General features: G+C 42.3%; 2 protein-coding genes across 3 annotated transcripts; one reads left to right on the top strand and one right to left on the bottom strand.

Moving 5' to 3' along the window:
- Positions 1 to 796: 796 nt before the first annotated feature.
- Positions 797 to 7,028, top strand: LOC119215004 (von Willebrand factor A domain-containing protein 7-like). Its single transcript, XM_062558151.1, is given in 16 exon segments — positions 797 to 976; positions 1,066 to 1,332; positions 1,436 to 1,529; positions 1,656 to 1,790; positions 2,017 to 2,203; positions 2,292 to 2,467; positions 2,557 to 2,669; positions 2,786 to 2,902; positions 3,786 to 3,857; positions 3,860 to 3,976; positions 4,063 to 4,195; positions 4,816 to 4,959; positions 5,376 to 5,468; positions 5,544 to 5,818; positions 5,957 to 6,250; positions 6,372 to 7,028. Coding segments are annotated over 16 exon segments (2,799 nt in total). The 3' UTR covers positions 6,774 to 7,028.
- Positions 7,029 to 7,245: 217 nt separating this feature from the next.
- Positions 7,246 to 17,315, bottom strand: coro6 (coronin 6). 2 transcript variants are annotated; one of them, XM_037466731.2, is made up of 11 exons: positions 17,131 to 17,315; positions 14,994 to 15,193; positions 11,833 to 11,955; positions 10,011 to 10,140; positions 9,731 to 9,909; positions 9,398 to 9,517; positions 9,198 to 9,302; positions 8,971 to 9,116; positions 8,509 to 8,566; positions 8,195 to 8,422; positions 7,246 to 7,993 (listed from the first exon to the last, which is right to left on the bottom strand). In XM_037466731.2, the coding sequence occupies exons 2-11, from the start codon at positions 15,189 to 15,191 to the stop codon at positions 7,832 to 7,834; spliced, it is 1,449 nt and encodes a 482-aa protein (XP_037322628.2). In that variant the 5' UTR covers positions 15,192 to 15,193; positions 17,131 to 17,315; the 3' UTR covers positions 7,246 to 7,831. The 2 variants fall into 2 exon arrangements, with proteins under 2 accessions (XP_037322628.2, XP_037322629.1); XM_037466732.2 differs by having other exon boundaries at positions 7,246 to 7,874; positions 17,131 to 17,314.
- Positions 17,316 to 17,762: the final 447 nt, after the last annotated feature.

The raw sequence follows: 17,762 nt of genomic DNA, 5'->3' as shown, positions 1-17,762 counted from the left end.
GAGATCATGGCCAGGTTGAAGGGCCCCGGTTGGCAAACAGACAAACGTGCCTAAATCTAAAGTAACAGGTAGAACCGGTCCTGCGTGCGTCTGCAAAGCGAGCTCTGCAGCGCAGCAGAGCTGGTCTTTACTCAGTGTGTTGGAGTGACAGGATAAATACCTAAGGTACGTTCATCTTTAACTATTACTTCTCATCAATTGATACAAATTGGAATCGGTAGCCATAAAAACTTGCAATGACATTTTAAAGGTCACACACTCTTATGCAGTACCTTTGTTTTAATGGAGCTTTCTGCTCTTAAAAGATCTATTGAACCCTAATTAGAAAATATTTAAGAAAAATGGTACGGAAGAATGCATTGTTTTAAAGTGCTCTTTCTTTCACAAGTTCAGGATACTTAGATAAAAATGTATTGTTGCAATGGTGTGTCTTATCAAAAGTGTATTATATTAAATAGGGAACTTTTTTGTAATTAATGTATGAAGGTGCTGCGCTGCTTCAAATCTTCTGGTTTTACAGTCACAACTTCCAGTGACAATTGATATTGCCATCATACTGAATGTAGTGTGTGTGTACATGATTTTCGTCTCTTTAAAAACACACTCATTTGTCTTCAGGGGTTGACCCTTTACACACCTTCATGAACATAGTATAATGTTCCCATTGTCGGGAGCATATTTGTTTAGAACTAAATAGAGAATTAAGACAAACATACAGTCCACCACATGCTGAACGACTGAAGTGGCCAAAAAACGTGTTTCCATCTCCAGCAGATTGTTCACCCGTTGAGCAGCAATGTCTTCAGGGTTTGCTGCGTTGTGCGTCCTGCTCCTGCACACAGAAGCTCTGGGCTTCGGCATATTGTCGGGAAACTCTCTCAGTCACCAGGAAATCACCATGATGGCCGTTTTAAATTCCACCGTGCAGGTGTGCCGTGCGCTGGCCCTAGCTGAGGGGACAGACTTCACTTTTCCAGTGAGAAGAGGGTTTTTTTTTTTTCCTACATTTTAAAGTTGTCTTTTCGCAGTGCGGGTATGACGTTAAGTTTGTGTGTCCAGGCAGAGCCTTTCACTGCAGAGGCGGTTGCTGTGGCCTGCGGTGAACCAAAGTCGTCCAAGACTTACCTCCAAGCCATTAAATGTATCACTATGAGGAACATACGGGTGGACCTTCGTCGTGCACTTAATGGAAGCTTCCACTTTGATGAAGAATTGTTTGTGCAAGGACGGAAAATCATCACCGAGGGAATAATGGCTGTGAAAGCAAGCAACAAACAGGAAAACTTTGGGTCGGCCAGGGAGAAATTGGGAGAGATTTTACACCCCTTACAGGTTCATTAACTCAAAAAGCATTACTAAAGCTGTGACTGTTTTACAATATCCGAGCAAACTCCATGAATGAATAAACTGTGTCTTCTTTTTTTCCAACTTTAAGGACTTCTACAGTCATAGTAACTGGGTGGAACTAGGAAACAAATTCCCCAACCCTAATCTGATCAGATCAGACACCAGCATTGGTAACATAGCAGGTGAAGTGTGTGTGTGTGTGTGTGTGTGTGTGTGTCACAAAGATAACACCGAGGTGGAATGCAGTTTGGGTGTGACTGCAGGCAAGCACATTCCTGGATTCAAATATTTAAACCTTTTGTAATCAGATAAAAACAGGGCGACATGTCGCAACTGTGATGGAGACAACTGCAGGAACAACATCTTGGCTGACATCATACAGGAGAAGGTTCTGACCTCTGGATATTTTGGTGTTGTGCCTCTGGTCTCAACCAAACCAAAAGGTAAGGGATTCCTTACATTTAAACAACAATGCATTTTACTTTCAGATTCATGACCCGTTGACAGTATGATTAGGAGGACAAGATGGTTCACATGAAGTGCCTTGTACAGTATAGAACAAAATCTAACGTCTAAACAAGGTCCATGGAAATGTAGCCACTAGAATATTCCACAGAAAATGACTCAGAAATGACACAGAACTCCTTCTCGTGCTATTGGTTTGCAAAGGAAAATGCAGCCACGGAGGCGCAGTCGATCAAACGAGCAGAATTGAGCCTAAAGGAGGGATCAACAAAGACTCTTTTGGTGCCAGCCACGGACACCTCCACACCGACGCAGCAAACCTGGCCATAGCTGCCACCAGTTTGCTACTGGAGGACATTCGAGGGGCTGCTGGTGACAGACCGTTCCTCCAGTATGAAACCCTCTCTGCGTGCGTCAGTGGTGTAAGGAGCCAAAGACTGTTTGCCCATCCGCTTGTTGCATCTCTTTTCCTCCCTCAGGATGTTGGGAATCTCCAAAGGATCCAGTAAAGCTCTTTGCTTTGTGATCGACACCACCAACAGCATGAGGGACGACCTGGAAGCAGTGAGGGCCGTCACTTCCTCCATAATCGACAATGCAGTCGGGACAGAAGATGAGCCCTCAGCCTACATCCTTGTACCTTTCAACGATCCAGGTACAATCTTACGGGTGGTAGGCATGTTGTTGTTGTTGCACATCATCATCAAAGTGTTTACTTTCTGCTGTGTTTTAACTGAACCCCAGATTTTGGGCCGCTGACAAAGACTTCGGACCCAAATGTCTTCAAGAATGTCATCAATTCCCTATCAGCAGCCGGTGGAGGGGATGAGGAGGAACTGAGTCTTTCGGGGCTTCAGGTGCTGCGATGTGTGGTTTTTAATGACATATCTTCCCCCCCGAAGCTTGTTGATGTGTGTGTTTAAAAGTTTGAAACTCAAACTGTCCTTGTTACTCCACACTTTTCCTCACACAGCTGGCTTTGACGAGGGCTCCGGTAAATTCGGAGGTGTTCCTCTTCACGGATGCACCGGCTAAAGACAAATACCTCAAAAGCACAGTGACCGCACTCATAGAGCGGACGCAAACAGTGGTGAGTATCCAAATACAAAAGTAATGAATGTTCCGTATAGAATTTGATTTTATCTTATTGTCCATATTTAGTTTGATTCCACGAGGATTTTGTGTCCTCTGCAAAACTAAATCATTAACAGTCAATGTTGGTATTTTGTCACGTTGTCCAAATGAGTCTGAAAAATGGAAACACTGGTGCTGAAGGGGTATTTCACCAGTAGGGAAATAGTAGGGAAAATGTCTTAGGGCAGTGGTTCCCCAACTGGGGGGGTCGCGGTGGGCCGATGGTGGGGTCGCATCTTTATCGCCAACCTGTAACACACACAACCACGAGGAAAAAAGGAAAACAGAAAGTAAAAAACAAAACAAAAGCAAGACCGACGTGAGGACTTGACATGCTTTGCGTTTGAACCGCACCCCCCAGAGCGCCTCAGGTTACAAGCGGATGAGCTCAGCGAAGAGGCGTGAAAGCAAGAGGCAGACAAAGAGAGAGAGAGAGAGAGAGAGCGAGAGAAAGAGATAGCGAGAGATAGAAAGAGAGAGTTAGCAAGAGATAGAAAGAGAGAGATAGAGAGAGATAAAGATATAGAGAGAGATAAAGAGATAGAGAGACGCTCAGCAACAGAAACGCAGCGAAAAAACTCATTTCAACTTTAATATTTGAAATAAATATGTTTACAAAATGTTATAAAACTGTCAAGTCAAAAAGTGGTATGTACTTACTATATAAATAAACACTTAAATATCTTATGATTGATATCGTTTGTATCTATAATGCAATTAATTGAAAACAACCCTATGTTTTGTTTCGTTGGGGATTGACACAAAGAGGAACCTCCTGTCTTAGGGACACTTTATTTCCAGGGTTCTGGTTACTGGAGACTGTGCTTCTTGCTTTCCAGGTGAATTTCATGATTTCCGGCTCCACAGTGCTCAATCGCAGAAAGAGGAGTGGGGACACCCAGAACCCAAACCGCATGCTCAGCTGTACCGAGACCTGGCTCAGGCCTCAGGAGGTCTGGTTATTGAAGTGACAAAAAGTGAGCTGGCTGCGGCCACCAGCATCATTACACAGTCCTCCAGGTCCTCTCTGGTAATGCCACTTTGCCCTCACTCCTGCTTGGATTCGTCAGTCGATAGATTTCAGCTGTTTTCATCTGTTTGGTGTCGATCTCCTAGGTAACCCTACTGCAGGCAGCCAGGAGCCCGGGAAAGACGGACACCTTTTCTTTCAGAGTTGATGAGACGGTAGAAAACGTTAGAGTCTACATCACTGGACGCTCTGTCACGTTCACGCTCACTAGTCCCACAGGTGATGCTGCATGTCTACGTCAAGTCTTCATTCTTTAACACCAAAGGAAAGGCTTTAAGGGTCTTTTTTTTTGTTATTTCTTAAAAGGAGAAATGGTTTAATCAGTCAATCCGTACGATATTTAATGGGATTTTGTAATAAACATCATAAAAAAGGGTCATTATACAAATTCCAAAATATGCAGTAAGAAATGTCATACAATAGGCAATCGTATAAAATCAGGCAAACAATCTCATTAACATATATTATTCATATATACAAATGTTTAAAGTAGGGCCGGGACTCGATTAAAAATATTAATCTAATTAATTAGAGGCTTTGTAATTAATTAATCAATCAAAATTAATCGCATTTTAATTGCATAAGTATTTGACCTGAGAACAGTGAGAAGTAATTTTTTTCACATGGATTTTTATTTTTGTTCAACCAATTCCAGCAGACAAGTGTAGCAATAGCATGCGTAAAAAATGTTTAATGTGTTATTTTTTGTGTAATTAATTAATCTTAATTCACATTGTAATTAATTAATCGTAATTAACGCACTAAAGTCCCGGCCCTAGTTTAAAGCAGTGTGATCAGTTTGTCACATAGTGAATCGTCCTATCGTTGTAACTTTGAAGGGGAGCAGAGCAGCGACGCAGGAGGACCGTTGATCACTGCATCTCAGTCGGTGGGGAACCTCAAGACTCTGCAGCTAATGCGTCAAGCTGGACTTTGGAGAATGGAAATGAGGTCAACTGATCCCTACACTCTCAAGGTCATAGGTGAGACCACCGTGGTTGATTTTAATGTGGTCAAAAAATAAATACTCTAGCCGTTTTAGTCCAATCACTTATTTTACGGTAGGAATCTTTTCATTTCATTACTGTGGCAACCCAATTTTCTTCATTTACAGTTTTTCACATTGTAGAAGTGCAAGTTGTAACTGCTGAATTCATAATTCTTTCTCAAAGCTAGAATAAGACTCAGGATTCCTGAAGAGACTTTATGCTACGTGGCTTTTTCTCTTGAGGCTCCCACATTAAATTAGCAGACTATGTGGTTCATATAATAGTAGTTACAACCTTAATTGTTTTTTAAACATAGAATGCTCTTGTAGTGTTACAGCTTTGTCTGAATAATCACTGAAAGAAACTTGTTTATTTTATCCATTTTTATCATTTTTTGTCTTCATTGGCAGGTCAAAGTCCTATTGACTTCCTGTTTGGCTTTGTGGAGGCATCAAAAGGCCCTTTCTCAGGATATGACTCTCTTGACAGTCGTCCCCGAGCTGGTAAAGAAAATTAAGATGGGAATATGATGACACCCTGATCGACTCAAACATGATCAATTTCATTGTCCTCTGAAGGTGTCAACGGCAGCTTGTTGGTGTCTTTGACGGGAAGCGACTCTGCCACGGTGACAGAGGTCACTCTGGTCGAATCGTCGGGGTCGGGGGAGATTAAAGGAATGGTGGAGCCACAGGGGGGAGGAAACTTCTTAGTTCGCGTCGACGCGGTTCCGTTGGTGGAGTTTGTGGTGCGTGTGGCGGGGCGGGACGACGGCGCCGCCCCCGGGGCGTCATCGATAATCTTCCAAAGGCAGTCGTGCACCAGCTTCAGAGGCTCTAACCTGACTGTGAACGTGAGAACCCATTTCAGACAGATTCCTGTGTCACAGGAGCATCTCTTTAACCATGAAAATGCAAATATAACGCTTTAATACGCACTGCAGTCCTTGCCACAAACACTTGTCTGCCCCCCCCTCTCCCTCCATGTTTAGGCCGATTCCAATAGCATCTTGGTACCGGGGACGCCCTTCCTTGTGCCCTTCTCTGTGTCAACCAGTGGAGTAGGGGGAAACGTCACCATCCGAGCCACCAACAACCAGCGCTTCGACTCGACCTCTCCGACAAACGTATCCCTGGAACCTGGGGTCAGCGCTAATGACACGGTGACCCTCTTGGCACCTCTGAACACCCGGTCTGGCGATGACGTCACCCTGACCATTGAGGTCGAGGCTCCCGGGGGTGAAGACGCAAACTACGTCGTGCTGCGCATCTCTGTCTTTAACACGGTAATCCCTCACCCCCACTTAGGAGGAAAAGGCCTTGTTTCACAGATGTGTACCTCCCACATGTGATTCATCATCGTGATGTTATGAAAAACAATGCACATCATTTTGCTTCTCCGGTCAGGTGACGGATTTTACTCCACCACGGTGTGAGCAGCTGAGCCTCAAACACAACTGCTCCGTGAACTGCAGCCTATCGAGGTGGGAGCTCTCTGCCCGGGTGACAGATGGGGCTGGAGGGACGGGTGTGGAGCGAGTCAGCCTCAGACGGGGCAACGGGACCATCACCGCCGGCCCGGCCAGCAGCAACGAGAACGTGACGCTGGTTTCCTACGTCTCGTCCTGCTGCGCGCCGGATATGGAGCTGGTGGCTGTGGACCGAGTGGGTAACGTGGACACCTGTTTGTTCGATTACCGACCATCTGCTGCTCAGTCTTCTTCCCCGAAGGTCACTCACTCACCTCTTCTTCTCCCAACCCTAGTGGTGCTGGGACTCCATATGCTTTCAAAAGTGGGCATCCCTTGACTCCCGGTTGAATTATTTATAGCAGCATTAATGTATATATATTTTAAACAATTAATTGATTGACTTTGTACTATAAAATGAGTTAGCTGGGGCTGCACACATTTATAAAATGTTTTACCTCACTGTAGGTGTTTTTCATATGGTTCAGTCGCACTGCTCTAATTAACACCGTTTTTTTGTAACTTTTTTGGGGGAAACTTAAATAACTCCACTGCATGGGTGTGTTTGTTTAAATAAGAGGCAGGAATGAATTTAAAAAGCAGTGTTTACAATGTGTCTAATGTACAATTATTTTTATAAAAACATTTTTCTGCATTCAAGTTTTCCGGTTTCCAATGAATTACAAATGACAATTACATTTTTCAAAGGGACTTAATACACTGTTTAGTGATCATTTGAGTTTGGTCTTTGCTTGATTTTGATCTATGACCTAAAACCTGATAGCAGCACAATGAGACAGAAGAGGCAGATCTTTTTAAAAAACACTTTTTATTATTGTCATGTGTCTAATGTATAATCTTTTACAGAACACAAAACATTATACTTTTCACATCTTTCAACTAATTTTATCACTATTTACATTTTTGAAAAGATTTCAGAGAGATTTAATGAACTGGTGGTGGTTGTACAGGGGAAAATGCAAAAGAAAGGTGCCGAGTGTGTTAGCTTGCTTGAGTGTGTGTGTGTGTGTGTGTGTGTGTGTGTGTGTGCGCTCTATGTAGTTTGAGGAGAATGTGCATCAAATTTCAGTTTGAAAAAGTATTTATCTGTAATTTGTGTTTTTCTACTTGTTGTAAACCTTGTCTGACAGTATTGTATTATTACAGATGTGATTTATTCAAATTAGTTAGTTAACATCCAATGTCCACATTGCTATTCCTACACAATGGTACCTGTTTAAAGGTTTAATACATTTGTTTTATTATAGTCATATAGATATTCTGAAATTTAGAAGCACTTCTTCAAAAGGTGTGTTTGTCAGTCAGTGCCATTGGTAAACTGGGAAAGCTTATTCTCCAAATCACAAATTCTCTTTTCCTGGGACAAAACTGTGGCCTTTAGATTCTGAATTTCCTCCAGCAGCCTCTCAAGCAGCTCAGGCTGGACGGGGAAGAGAAGGAAAAACGGGAAACAGAAGGACAAAAGAGGAAAAAACACAGTGACAGGGAGGTGGGAATTAAGGAAAAAGAGATGGAAAATAGGTCAAGGACAGTAAGCAACTATGAGAAATAAACCAAAGCAAAGAAGGGAGAAAAAAGGTCGAGGGCAGAGAAGAGATAAACAGACAGGTGTTGAACAGAGAGACAGATGTTCAGGACTAACGCTGCATTCAGATTACAGGACGCAAAGTGAAAATATCTCTTTCATTTAACTATTGGAAATTGAAGGGTACCTGAAGGTCTCATAATGCCACAACTCACCGGCAGAGTGTTGGTGTCCAAAGTGGACATGCTTCGTCGGGTGGCGGGTTTAGAGTCCAGCACGTTCTTCTTTGCCACTTTGAGCTCTCGGCTCTTGGGTGGCACGTAACCCCCCCTCATGGAGACCAGGATTGGATCTTCATCACGACCATCCAGCCACTCCTCAGCATCCATGGCAGGCTCAGCCCCGGCTGTGTCCGGATACAGGTCGTCTTGGAAGAGATCCGACTGTGGAAGGGAGTTGGCGAGATGAATAAAAGACGCAAAGAGTGTTGTACTTAATAATGCAGAGTAGGAAGCTTGTATACTACGACCTTTCTGGGCACCGTCATTGTGATGGGTTCACACTTCTTGTCAAGGAGCTTGAATAACCTAAGAGGACGGTAACACATGAGATCATCAGTTTGAAATTCACATTTGTAACTCTGAAATGACCTCATAAGCTCTTGAAATCAGGGGGTACTGTTCATCAATGATACATTATGAGAATTAATCTAAATAGTGAACTGGATACAACTGCAATGTCCTAGATAGAAATAGGAAATAAATGGATTATATCCCCATTCATGGACAATGCAAAGACTCATTTATTTAACGTAGTAACCTATACTCTAATATATTGTGAAATACATAAAAACAATGAAATGCCTGAAACACAAAAGAAAATGTTTTGTGGTCAGCGCTTTGACCTTCACCAACCTTGAGCAACACCTTGCCACCTTGGCCCCCTTTCAAACACTTTAAATATCCTGGAACAATGCTGAATAGTTTCTTACCTGGCGATCTCACATTTGCTGACGTCCACACCTCTTTTGGGCATGAAGCCCATCCCTCTCTGGGGCTCCTTGGTGCTGAAGGTGCTGAGGTAGTGGACATAAGGGGGCTCATCTGTGATCTCAAAGTAACGGACACTGCTGTCCCCCTGCAGACAAACGCAGAAATGTCACAACAACAAAGGACATTTACAAACATGATTTGAACCAATAAACCAGCATCTCTGTACCTTTCCACAGAGGTAAACCATGTTTGCATCTGCGTCATAGTATGGTAACAACACGCCGTTACTTGTGTCCAATTCCAATAGTGCAATAGGCTCCTCAAAATTTGTCTGTGGAGAGTAAAAAAAAAGTGCATGAATATTACACCTTTTGATGTGATGTAAATGAGCAGCTAATTCTATGTAATTGTCTTCTTTTTTTTTACCGGGTCCCAGAGTCCGAGCTCTCTCTGGCTCATCCGGGTGAATCCTGTGGTGAAAATGTTTCCATCTCTGGTGAAGATGGCTCTCATTGGCCGGATGCCCTCATGTGGAGCCAGACGTTCCTGTTGGTTGGACGAGGGCCGGACCAGAGTTACTTACTTGTTCACCTTTCAGGTGCTTATTAGACCGTAGGTTTGTACTCCGATGTCAGTAACTATGGCTTCAATGGGTTCTTTCCAGTATCAGTTTTAAGCAGCTACTAATAATATACTGTTCCGCTCAGATTGTGTCTTTATTTTATTAGATGTATTTATTGACATTTTCTACTCACTGACCGCAACCACCTCCCTTTTGCGCGGGTCGCAGACGCGCAGACGTCGGTCCTTGCAGGTGGTGCAAAACAAGCTGCCGTTTCGATTCCAGCTGATGCTGTAGATGAGGTCTGGGTGGTCGTCCATGGAGATGAGGGGCTCGCCGGTCCCCACGTTCCAGATTATAATCAGGTTATCACTGCCTGGGGCGAGCAGAGGAAATTCATATGTAGTCACACACATAGCAGTTTACCCAAAGTCAAATGTTTATGTGTGTGTGTGTGTGTGTGTGTGTCTGCCCTACCCGCAGTGAGAAGTATGTTGCGTGCCGTCGGGTGCCAGGTGACAATACCGACACGTTTGGAGTGGCCCTCGAGGACGACGACGGGGTCAGAGAGGGGGCGGGTCAGTGAGTGATCTGGGATCTGCCACACCTGGAGAGGCGGCATCATGCACAATCAGGATGGATTCCGAAAGGATAGTACATTGGTATCTTAATGTGTAATCCATTGAACCCATTTCTTCCTCCTGATCATAAGTTTGATAATTAAAACGACAGGTGCATACATGATACATGTATGTGATACATGATGATAATAAAATGGTGTAGATGTGTAGAAATTCAGGAGTTCAGGAGTACACATTCCTTCTGGACAATTCAACCCCACCAAAAACATTTTTTGTCAGGCTTCTTAAATTGTACATTTCCGTTTAAACATTTATCTATTTGGAATAACTATTATGTTTTTTTTTTAATTCAAAATTCGGTTTTATAGATTTCACCCCACTGCAAGAACACATAAGAACACACACACACACACACACACACACACACACAAACAACCACACACACACACAAGCCTTTTCTGATGACACAATGAGCCGTCTCTGGGATCTGAAGTGAATGACTTCACAGTTACGGTATGACCGTTCAGCTTCAGAGAAGCAACACTGCCAAGACTGGACAGCTGGAACTGACACACACACACACACACACACAATCCCGGCAGCTGTTGCCATAGGAGAAGCAGCGTTTCAATCATGCGATTGCACAAAGGTTCCTTCGATGTCGTTGTGAACAAGTGTGGGCAAATCTGTTCGGAGTAACAACTGTGCTGATGTACAGATACATGCTGAGACAGAAGAGATAACAAACAAAACGTGTGTATAGCTGACGCACACACACAACAATGTAATGCAGCTTGAGGAACTTATCATTTTATCTCTCTATTGAGCATAAAACTTTGACATTTCCTCATGTACAGTGTGATGATTGTAATATCACTAACTCGTCAGTTCCTCTAATACTTAACTATCCACTGATGAGAAGCTAAAATCATAAACACCATACAGCTGTGTTACATTCTCTCATGTAAACAATTCATCAATTAGTCTGTCATCAGAAAAAATGTTTCCAAACGATGCCATATGCAAAAAGCTTGCTACTCCTCATTTTACATCATAGGAAACTGAATATCAGTGTTTTATTCTCTTATTAGACACTAAACCTGGTTCTCATCTCCTGCTTTTGAAGCATTTATGTTTTTGTCTTAACTCAACACTGTTGAAATATTTTATGCTACATACTTAACAATCCAACACTTACACTTATACAATTTGGTTTATAATGGCATGATTTGAGATTGCATTAAAACTAGGAAATACAGAGGAATTAAACATCCTAGAAACAAAAGCTTTTTATTAATTGGTACATTTTTCCTTCAGGGATATAAGTTATTTGTATGAATAATATCACATGGCTATTTATCTCTATTCATCTGTGGTGCCGATCTCACAGTGGCCCCTGCTGTCTGCTCTGAGTAATGAGCTTCAGTGCATCACAGCCGGCTCAAGGGAACTACAAGGGAATTGCTTTTGTACCTCACTTTTCAAATGTAAAATGTTGGGTTCAAGATGGAGCTACACGTTGTGCTTATAATCCCTCTCAACTACTCTGTAAAGTGTGTAATATTTTTAATTTGTTGTTGTGCTTTTCATTCTAGTCAAAAAAACAACAATCTCCTCTGGACGCATTTGCAACTTCTCTCTCCCACTCACAACCTTTTGACACACACACACACACACACGCACGCACGCACACACACACAAACACACACAGTTGTTACCATTGCAGTACAGTCCTCCGAGCCGCTGGCCAGGATGTTGTCGTCATGGGGGCACCAGTCGATGTCGAGGACGGGTCCCGAGTGCCCGATTACAAGCGGGTAGTTCTTATCCACACGACCCGACTGCAACACACGACAGCAGCGACACAGAGGACAGAGTTGGGAATGTGTATGAACATTAAGCTACCAAATAATATGAATCCATTTCTCATAACAAAGTGCACAAGAGTACTAAGCATTGATTTGCTGGTTAGTAAATATGGTGTCAAACCAGATCAAAGCAGAAGGTAATTCAATCATCTAATGTCACTTTATTTCAGCGTGAAACTGTTCCAAACTTTTTACATCTGAAAAAAAACAATCTCACCTTGTTTAGTTTAGTTAAGTAGATCAACCTTGGAGTCACACATCTTCTTCAGCTGATGAAGATTGCCGAGTTGTCATTAAATTTAAGATGTTTCAATTTCCATATCAAAATTCTTAAGGGGAAATTTTCCCAACCACAATTTCCAAGGTCACTGAACTTCAATTTCTTTTAGCTAACGGATGAAAAGTAACGTTTTTAGAAGAAAAGAAATCTGAGCAGATACAATGCCTCAAGATCAAACTAGCTCTAAAAATGTATATTATTGGTCCAATAGTTCATTACTGAAATGGAGTAATTTAAATGACCTGAATTTATCGCGAGTCACGGTTTAAATTACTATTTAAAACCCAACATTCAAATATCATCCACACTAAATGTATGATGTCACGTCCAGATGATTTCATGTTGGCCTGTTTCTATTGTGTGAACACATGTACCTCTGAAATATCACTCCGACGCGCACACATACAACACACAACCCTGGAGAGGTGTATTTATAGCTGAGGGACGAGGCGTTGAAAGGGGAGTTTTTCTCGCGGCCTGTTGGGGACCCGGAGGGGGAGACGGAGGCCGGAGGGCACGTCGCTGTGTATTAATAGTCCGTTCACCGTGGCCAGTACATAATCACATACATGTCCCTGTGCCTCCAAAAAGCTTCTTGTGACTAATTATCACTGCTGACGCACTGATGAATCTCAGCAATGATGACCTCATTTCAAAATGTATCTATTTAGTCCATTTAAAAAAGGAAAACACTCCGTATTCCACTCTTTAAAGGGCAATTTTAACCTTTAACTAAAATTTTCATGTGGATTAAAAACAAAAACAAAATCTTCATAAGCTTCAAATACCGTACCATAATTTAAAAAATGACTATATGTTAGACTGCAGTCGATTAACTTCTCAGCTGGACTGTGGTTGGCAGCTGGTGTTAGCAGCCCGGCTCAAAAGGGACCTGCTGAGTAAGTGGAGGCATCTCACATGGCAACCCAACGGACTTGGCTGACTATCGCTGCGTCAGCAGTGGTTTGCTAAATTACACCATGAGCTGTGATCTGGAGTTTACTGGACGTACTGCGGAAACTAATCTTCTTTGAACACGATACAACACAATAGTACATTAGCTGCGGTTCGATTGAGTCGTCTACAGCAGTGAAATGTGGATTATTAGATCACCGCACACTTTGATGACGCTTATCCATCTGTTACTTAGATAGGATTGATGGAGCGACATCGGATTGACGCATAGATAGATTTAAATATTATGTCTCTCCACATGAAAATGCTGAAATTATTTTTGTCCCTCAATGTTTTTATCATCCCAATGTCACACAGTTTTAAATATCCGTGGCTTTTCCTTTTAGATGTATTCCCGTTTTTGCAATTATGGCATCCCGGACAATACAGCTAAAATAAGGATTACATGTTGTGCAATTTGTGGCAAATCATACAAAGACAAAATAACATTCACACTGAAATAGCCGTTGCATTGCTGATACCATGACGTGCCACTGATCATTCTTTACAGCTTCAGAAATGCATTTATAATAAAGGAAATTGAGTCATTGGCTTTTCTGTGCATTTTAAATACTGGGGGGTCGCAGGAATTATTTGACCTCACAACAATGCTTCTTCAATGTCCCCAGTAGAACATGCTGATTATGTCATGCATCATCGATCCTGTAATTGCTCCTTATGTATAAACGTTGCAGAACGTCAGACAATAAGGCTCCAACCAGGACTAAAGCTCAGTCAAGGAGTCTGATATAAATGTATGGTGTTTGTAGTAAATTACACTTTAGCCTGAAATGTAGTGGATAAAGGATTTTTTTAAAGATTTGTCTAATGAGCATGCCTCATAAGCTCAACCCTCCTGTTGCGTGTTAGGTGGATATTATATATTGTATTTCTCTGGGTAGAAACCTAATTTCAGTACAAAGAACTGAAACACTAATTTTCCTCTTCAACATGCCATTGTCTTGTGTGACCTTGATGAGAGAGCAGCAAATTCAGCTCTTCAACACTGATTTCAAACAGTTGAAGTTTGTCACTTGTGGTAAAATAAACTGACAAACTATTAATTTATCTTTCTTTTTTTCACTTGCAGTCCCTCTCTTGTTACTTTCCCGGACACATCTATGACACACGCAACCAAAGATGATAGAATGAAAGGTATATACGACGCTGAGAAATAATTTGGACTATATTGATTCAACAAATGAATAAACACTTGATAAAGACACAATTTCGAAATGGGTTTTTGTTTGCACCATTTACAATAAACTGAAAATACACCTAAATGACATCCAAACAGCTTGTAGCCTGAAACCCAGTCATTGCTTTTGCAGCTATTTGGTCATTTCTTTTATTTTGGAATGTAATTAAGCTTCGATTCAATGAGTCCATAGAATAAATGATACGTCCACCATGAATATGTGTACTTTAATTAAAATTTTAAAAAGCATCATTAGCTGAGATACGTCACTGGTGTGTACACCAACCAACTGGGCTGTGTGACTGAAATGTATCATCCTCTCTGAACCACGTCCTGCTACTGATCACCATCTCATAAACAAACAGAAGGAGATTTTTTTCTGTGATGTTCTTCTCAAACAACAACAAAATAAAATTCTAGTAAGGCTAGTAATAGAAGATACAGGTAACGGATTACTTTACATATCAAGCACAGTGAGCACATGCAAGCAATTAAAGCATGTAAAAGACCTACGTTGTCGTGCAGATTCTTTCAAATTGTGTTTCAAATTTTCAGTGAATTGTTCTGAACCTAACTCACCTTAGAGAGGGGCAGCACCAGGAACGCTCCACCTCCGCTGGATTCAACAATGACCGCCAGAAACTTTGGGTTGACGGCGCAGAAGGAGCTGTCCCACGTCACCTTGGATACACGGATGTCATCGTAACCCTGCTCGGCCTTGACCGTCTGACCAAAGACGTGGCGAAACTTGCTCTGCCGCACAATGCTGCGACTCATGGCTGAGGCAAGTGGAGGAAGGAAGGAGGCCATGAGGGAACAAACAGGAGATGGGTGAACAGTGAGCGAATGAGGGAAGGCGGAGTGAGTAAATGAGTGAAAAGGAGGAAAGAAGGGAGGAGGAGATGTCAGAAGTCAATTTGAAAGGAAACGTGATGAAGGTAGATTCAAAGGTTTAACATTCACCAAAACGTTTAGCAGTAGGTCTCAAATTGGAGTTTGATCAGTTCTGAACCAAACCACTGCTAACCGGGAGCACCAATGATTCAAGCCTACAGAAGAGCTCTTTATCTCCGAAATCTGTCATTTTCACACTTTGAATATTTGATCTTGTGAAGATAATCTTTGAGTTGAACCAAGCTTTCAGGGACTTTAAATAACATTCCGCTCGTCTGTGAACGAGGAACTTTGTGATGTGTCTGTTGACTGACGGCTTGCTGTTCCCGGGCTCCCGTCCAGACGCTCCGTAATCCCCCAAAACTCAGGAGATATTCTATAACAGTGCCCTCCATCAGTGCAGATATTAATAGTTGATTGTTCCAACCAAAGACTATGTGACGGCTGAACATGAAAGACAAAGACTCAGAAGACACAGATGACCAATAGAAGATACAGAACATTTATCTAACATAAACTTCCAGAATGCAATGACTTACATAAGGCTGAAAGTGAAACCATATATCTGGAAATAGGCCTGCATCAGTCCCTGAAGACGTCAGATGAATGCAGTGTTCTTCCTCTTTTGATGGATGATCATAGTTCAAACGATCAAATCCTCAACTTATTTGGATCAACCAAATCAAAAACCAAACCATATGAGGTCTGACAAAGCAAAAGTGAAGTGACCCAAATCCTACTGACATCAGCGATGATATCTGAATCTCTTTTAACCTTAAGACTGAGGGATACCCGACTGATAAGACAAAGGCTCTTGTTTCTTTCCTGGAAGCGCTCGGTTATCAAAAGATTGACATTCCAGCGGCCACTTGGACAGCTGTGATGCATTTCAGGGCAGGCATAATAACATGCATACTTACGTATTTATATTGGATCATTGATTCTGTTTTACTGACTTGTAGTAATGGTTTTCATTGCTTTTGTTTTATATAGCTGTAAATATAAGATGCTCTATGGCATTAATCAAAAACACACCTCTAAATCTTTCTAATTGGTTTCAACCATTTGACAAAAAAAGTAGTAAAGTAGTAAAGTAAGTAAGAGTTGAGTCTTTATTTATTTATGTTGCATCGAATTTGATACATAGAGTAAATGTAAGGTCATAATTTATTTATATATTAAGAGAACTCTCTCTAAAACTACCATTATTGGCTGAAAACTGCAGGCTGCCTTGAAATTAGGTAAATAAACTTGGTTAAAAAGTTGTTGTACATTAACAACTCTCTTCCAAAGGATTTATGGGTCTAAAAAATCTCCACCATGTATTGAACTTGATGGTGTTCCTCTTTAATTAAAAAAAAAAAAAAAAAACTTCAACATGCTCTTTTAATTCTTCTCGGGTTAATGAGATAGCCCTAATCTGTCACACATAGCACGGCTCTGGAGAGAAAGAATGACACTGCCACTTTCCTAATATAGCCATGACAGACTGCACTGTCCCACCCGAGCCCCCCCCCCCCCCCCCTCCAGCCTGCTCCCAAATAGTCCCAGATTGAAGCAGCGCACCCAGCAGCGCCATTTGGTAACACACAGGGCCGCAAATAAAACACATCTTATACAAGACACACACGAGCACGTGGAACATTTACCGTCAGTGGCGCACGAGGTGTGAGAGAGGCCGTGTGTGTGTGTGTGTGTGGGGGGTATCCAAAAAAAGGTGCAGGCGCAGTGACCCGGCACTGAAGCTGACACACCTACAGACCCACTGCAGCACCGACACACACACACACACACACACCGAGCGCGAGACAGGGCCGCTCACCTCAGGTTATGGGGAGACCCCTCTCTTCTCCGGACCACTCGCACAGGTGCTCTCTTGTGTGATCTCCTGCTGCACGTATTCCTTGGAAGGATATTCCTCGAGATGCGGCTTCCTGGAGTTGCTGAGGAGACGCACGGGACGACTGCGTGACGCTCCTCGGCAGGGAAGGAGAGAGGGGAGAGTACGAGGGGGCAGGGCAGAGCAGGGAGAGGGTGTGGGTGGGTGCCATCTATTTTGGAACAAGCTCGCTCAGTACCCCCCCTGACGGGGAAAAGTGTGACAACTTATGGTGGATCTGGACAGTGGAACTTAATACGGTGTTTCTCATCCTGTTGGAACTGTTAAATAGTTTAGAGTATTAAAACTCCATAATCTCATTACAATTTTGAAATTCAACCATGAGCGATGCAGAGAGTGTCAGTGTATTCACACGGGCCAATTTATCACACAGCAGTTTAATCTTGTGTAACTGTGGGCTCATGAGTTCCCTGGAATATAAAAAAAGGTCAATGTGCGAGACACTTTAACGTCAAGGATGTAAAGTTGTTCAAAGTAAAAGAAGATACTCACCTCATAGAATGAAAAACAAAGCAATGTTATAGTTATCAAAAACTGCACCTTTAAGATGTGAC

This window comes from Pungitius pungitius, chromosome 16, assembly GCF_949316345.1.
Source record: "Pungitius pungitius chromosome 16, fPunPun2.1, whole genome shotgun sequence".
In the NCBI taxonomy this organism is placed as follows: Eukaryota; Metazoa; Chordata; class Actinopteri; order Perciformes; family Gasterosteidae; genus Pungitius; species Pungitius pungitius.
Note: the sequence above shows the minus strand (reverse complement) of the source record. Positions and strands in the feature narration are given on the sequence as shown.

Excerpts from the sequence above, each read along its gene's own strand:
- coro6 (XM_037466731.2), bottom strand. The coding sequence starts at position 15,191 with ATGAGTCGCAGCATTGTGCGGCAGAGCAAGTTTCGCCACGTCTTTGGT. Across the intron at positions 9,303-9,397 it reads AGCTCGGACTCTGGGACCCG|ACAAATTTTGAGGAGCCTAT; the intron begins GTAAAAAAAAAG and ends TACTCTCCACAG. Across the intron at positions 9,117-9,197 it reads TGGTTTACCTCTGTGGAAAG|GGGGACAGCAGTGTCCGTTA; the intron begins GTACAGAGATGC and ends GTTTGTCTGCAG.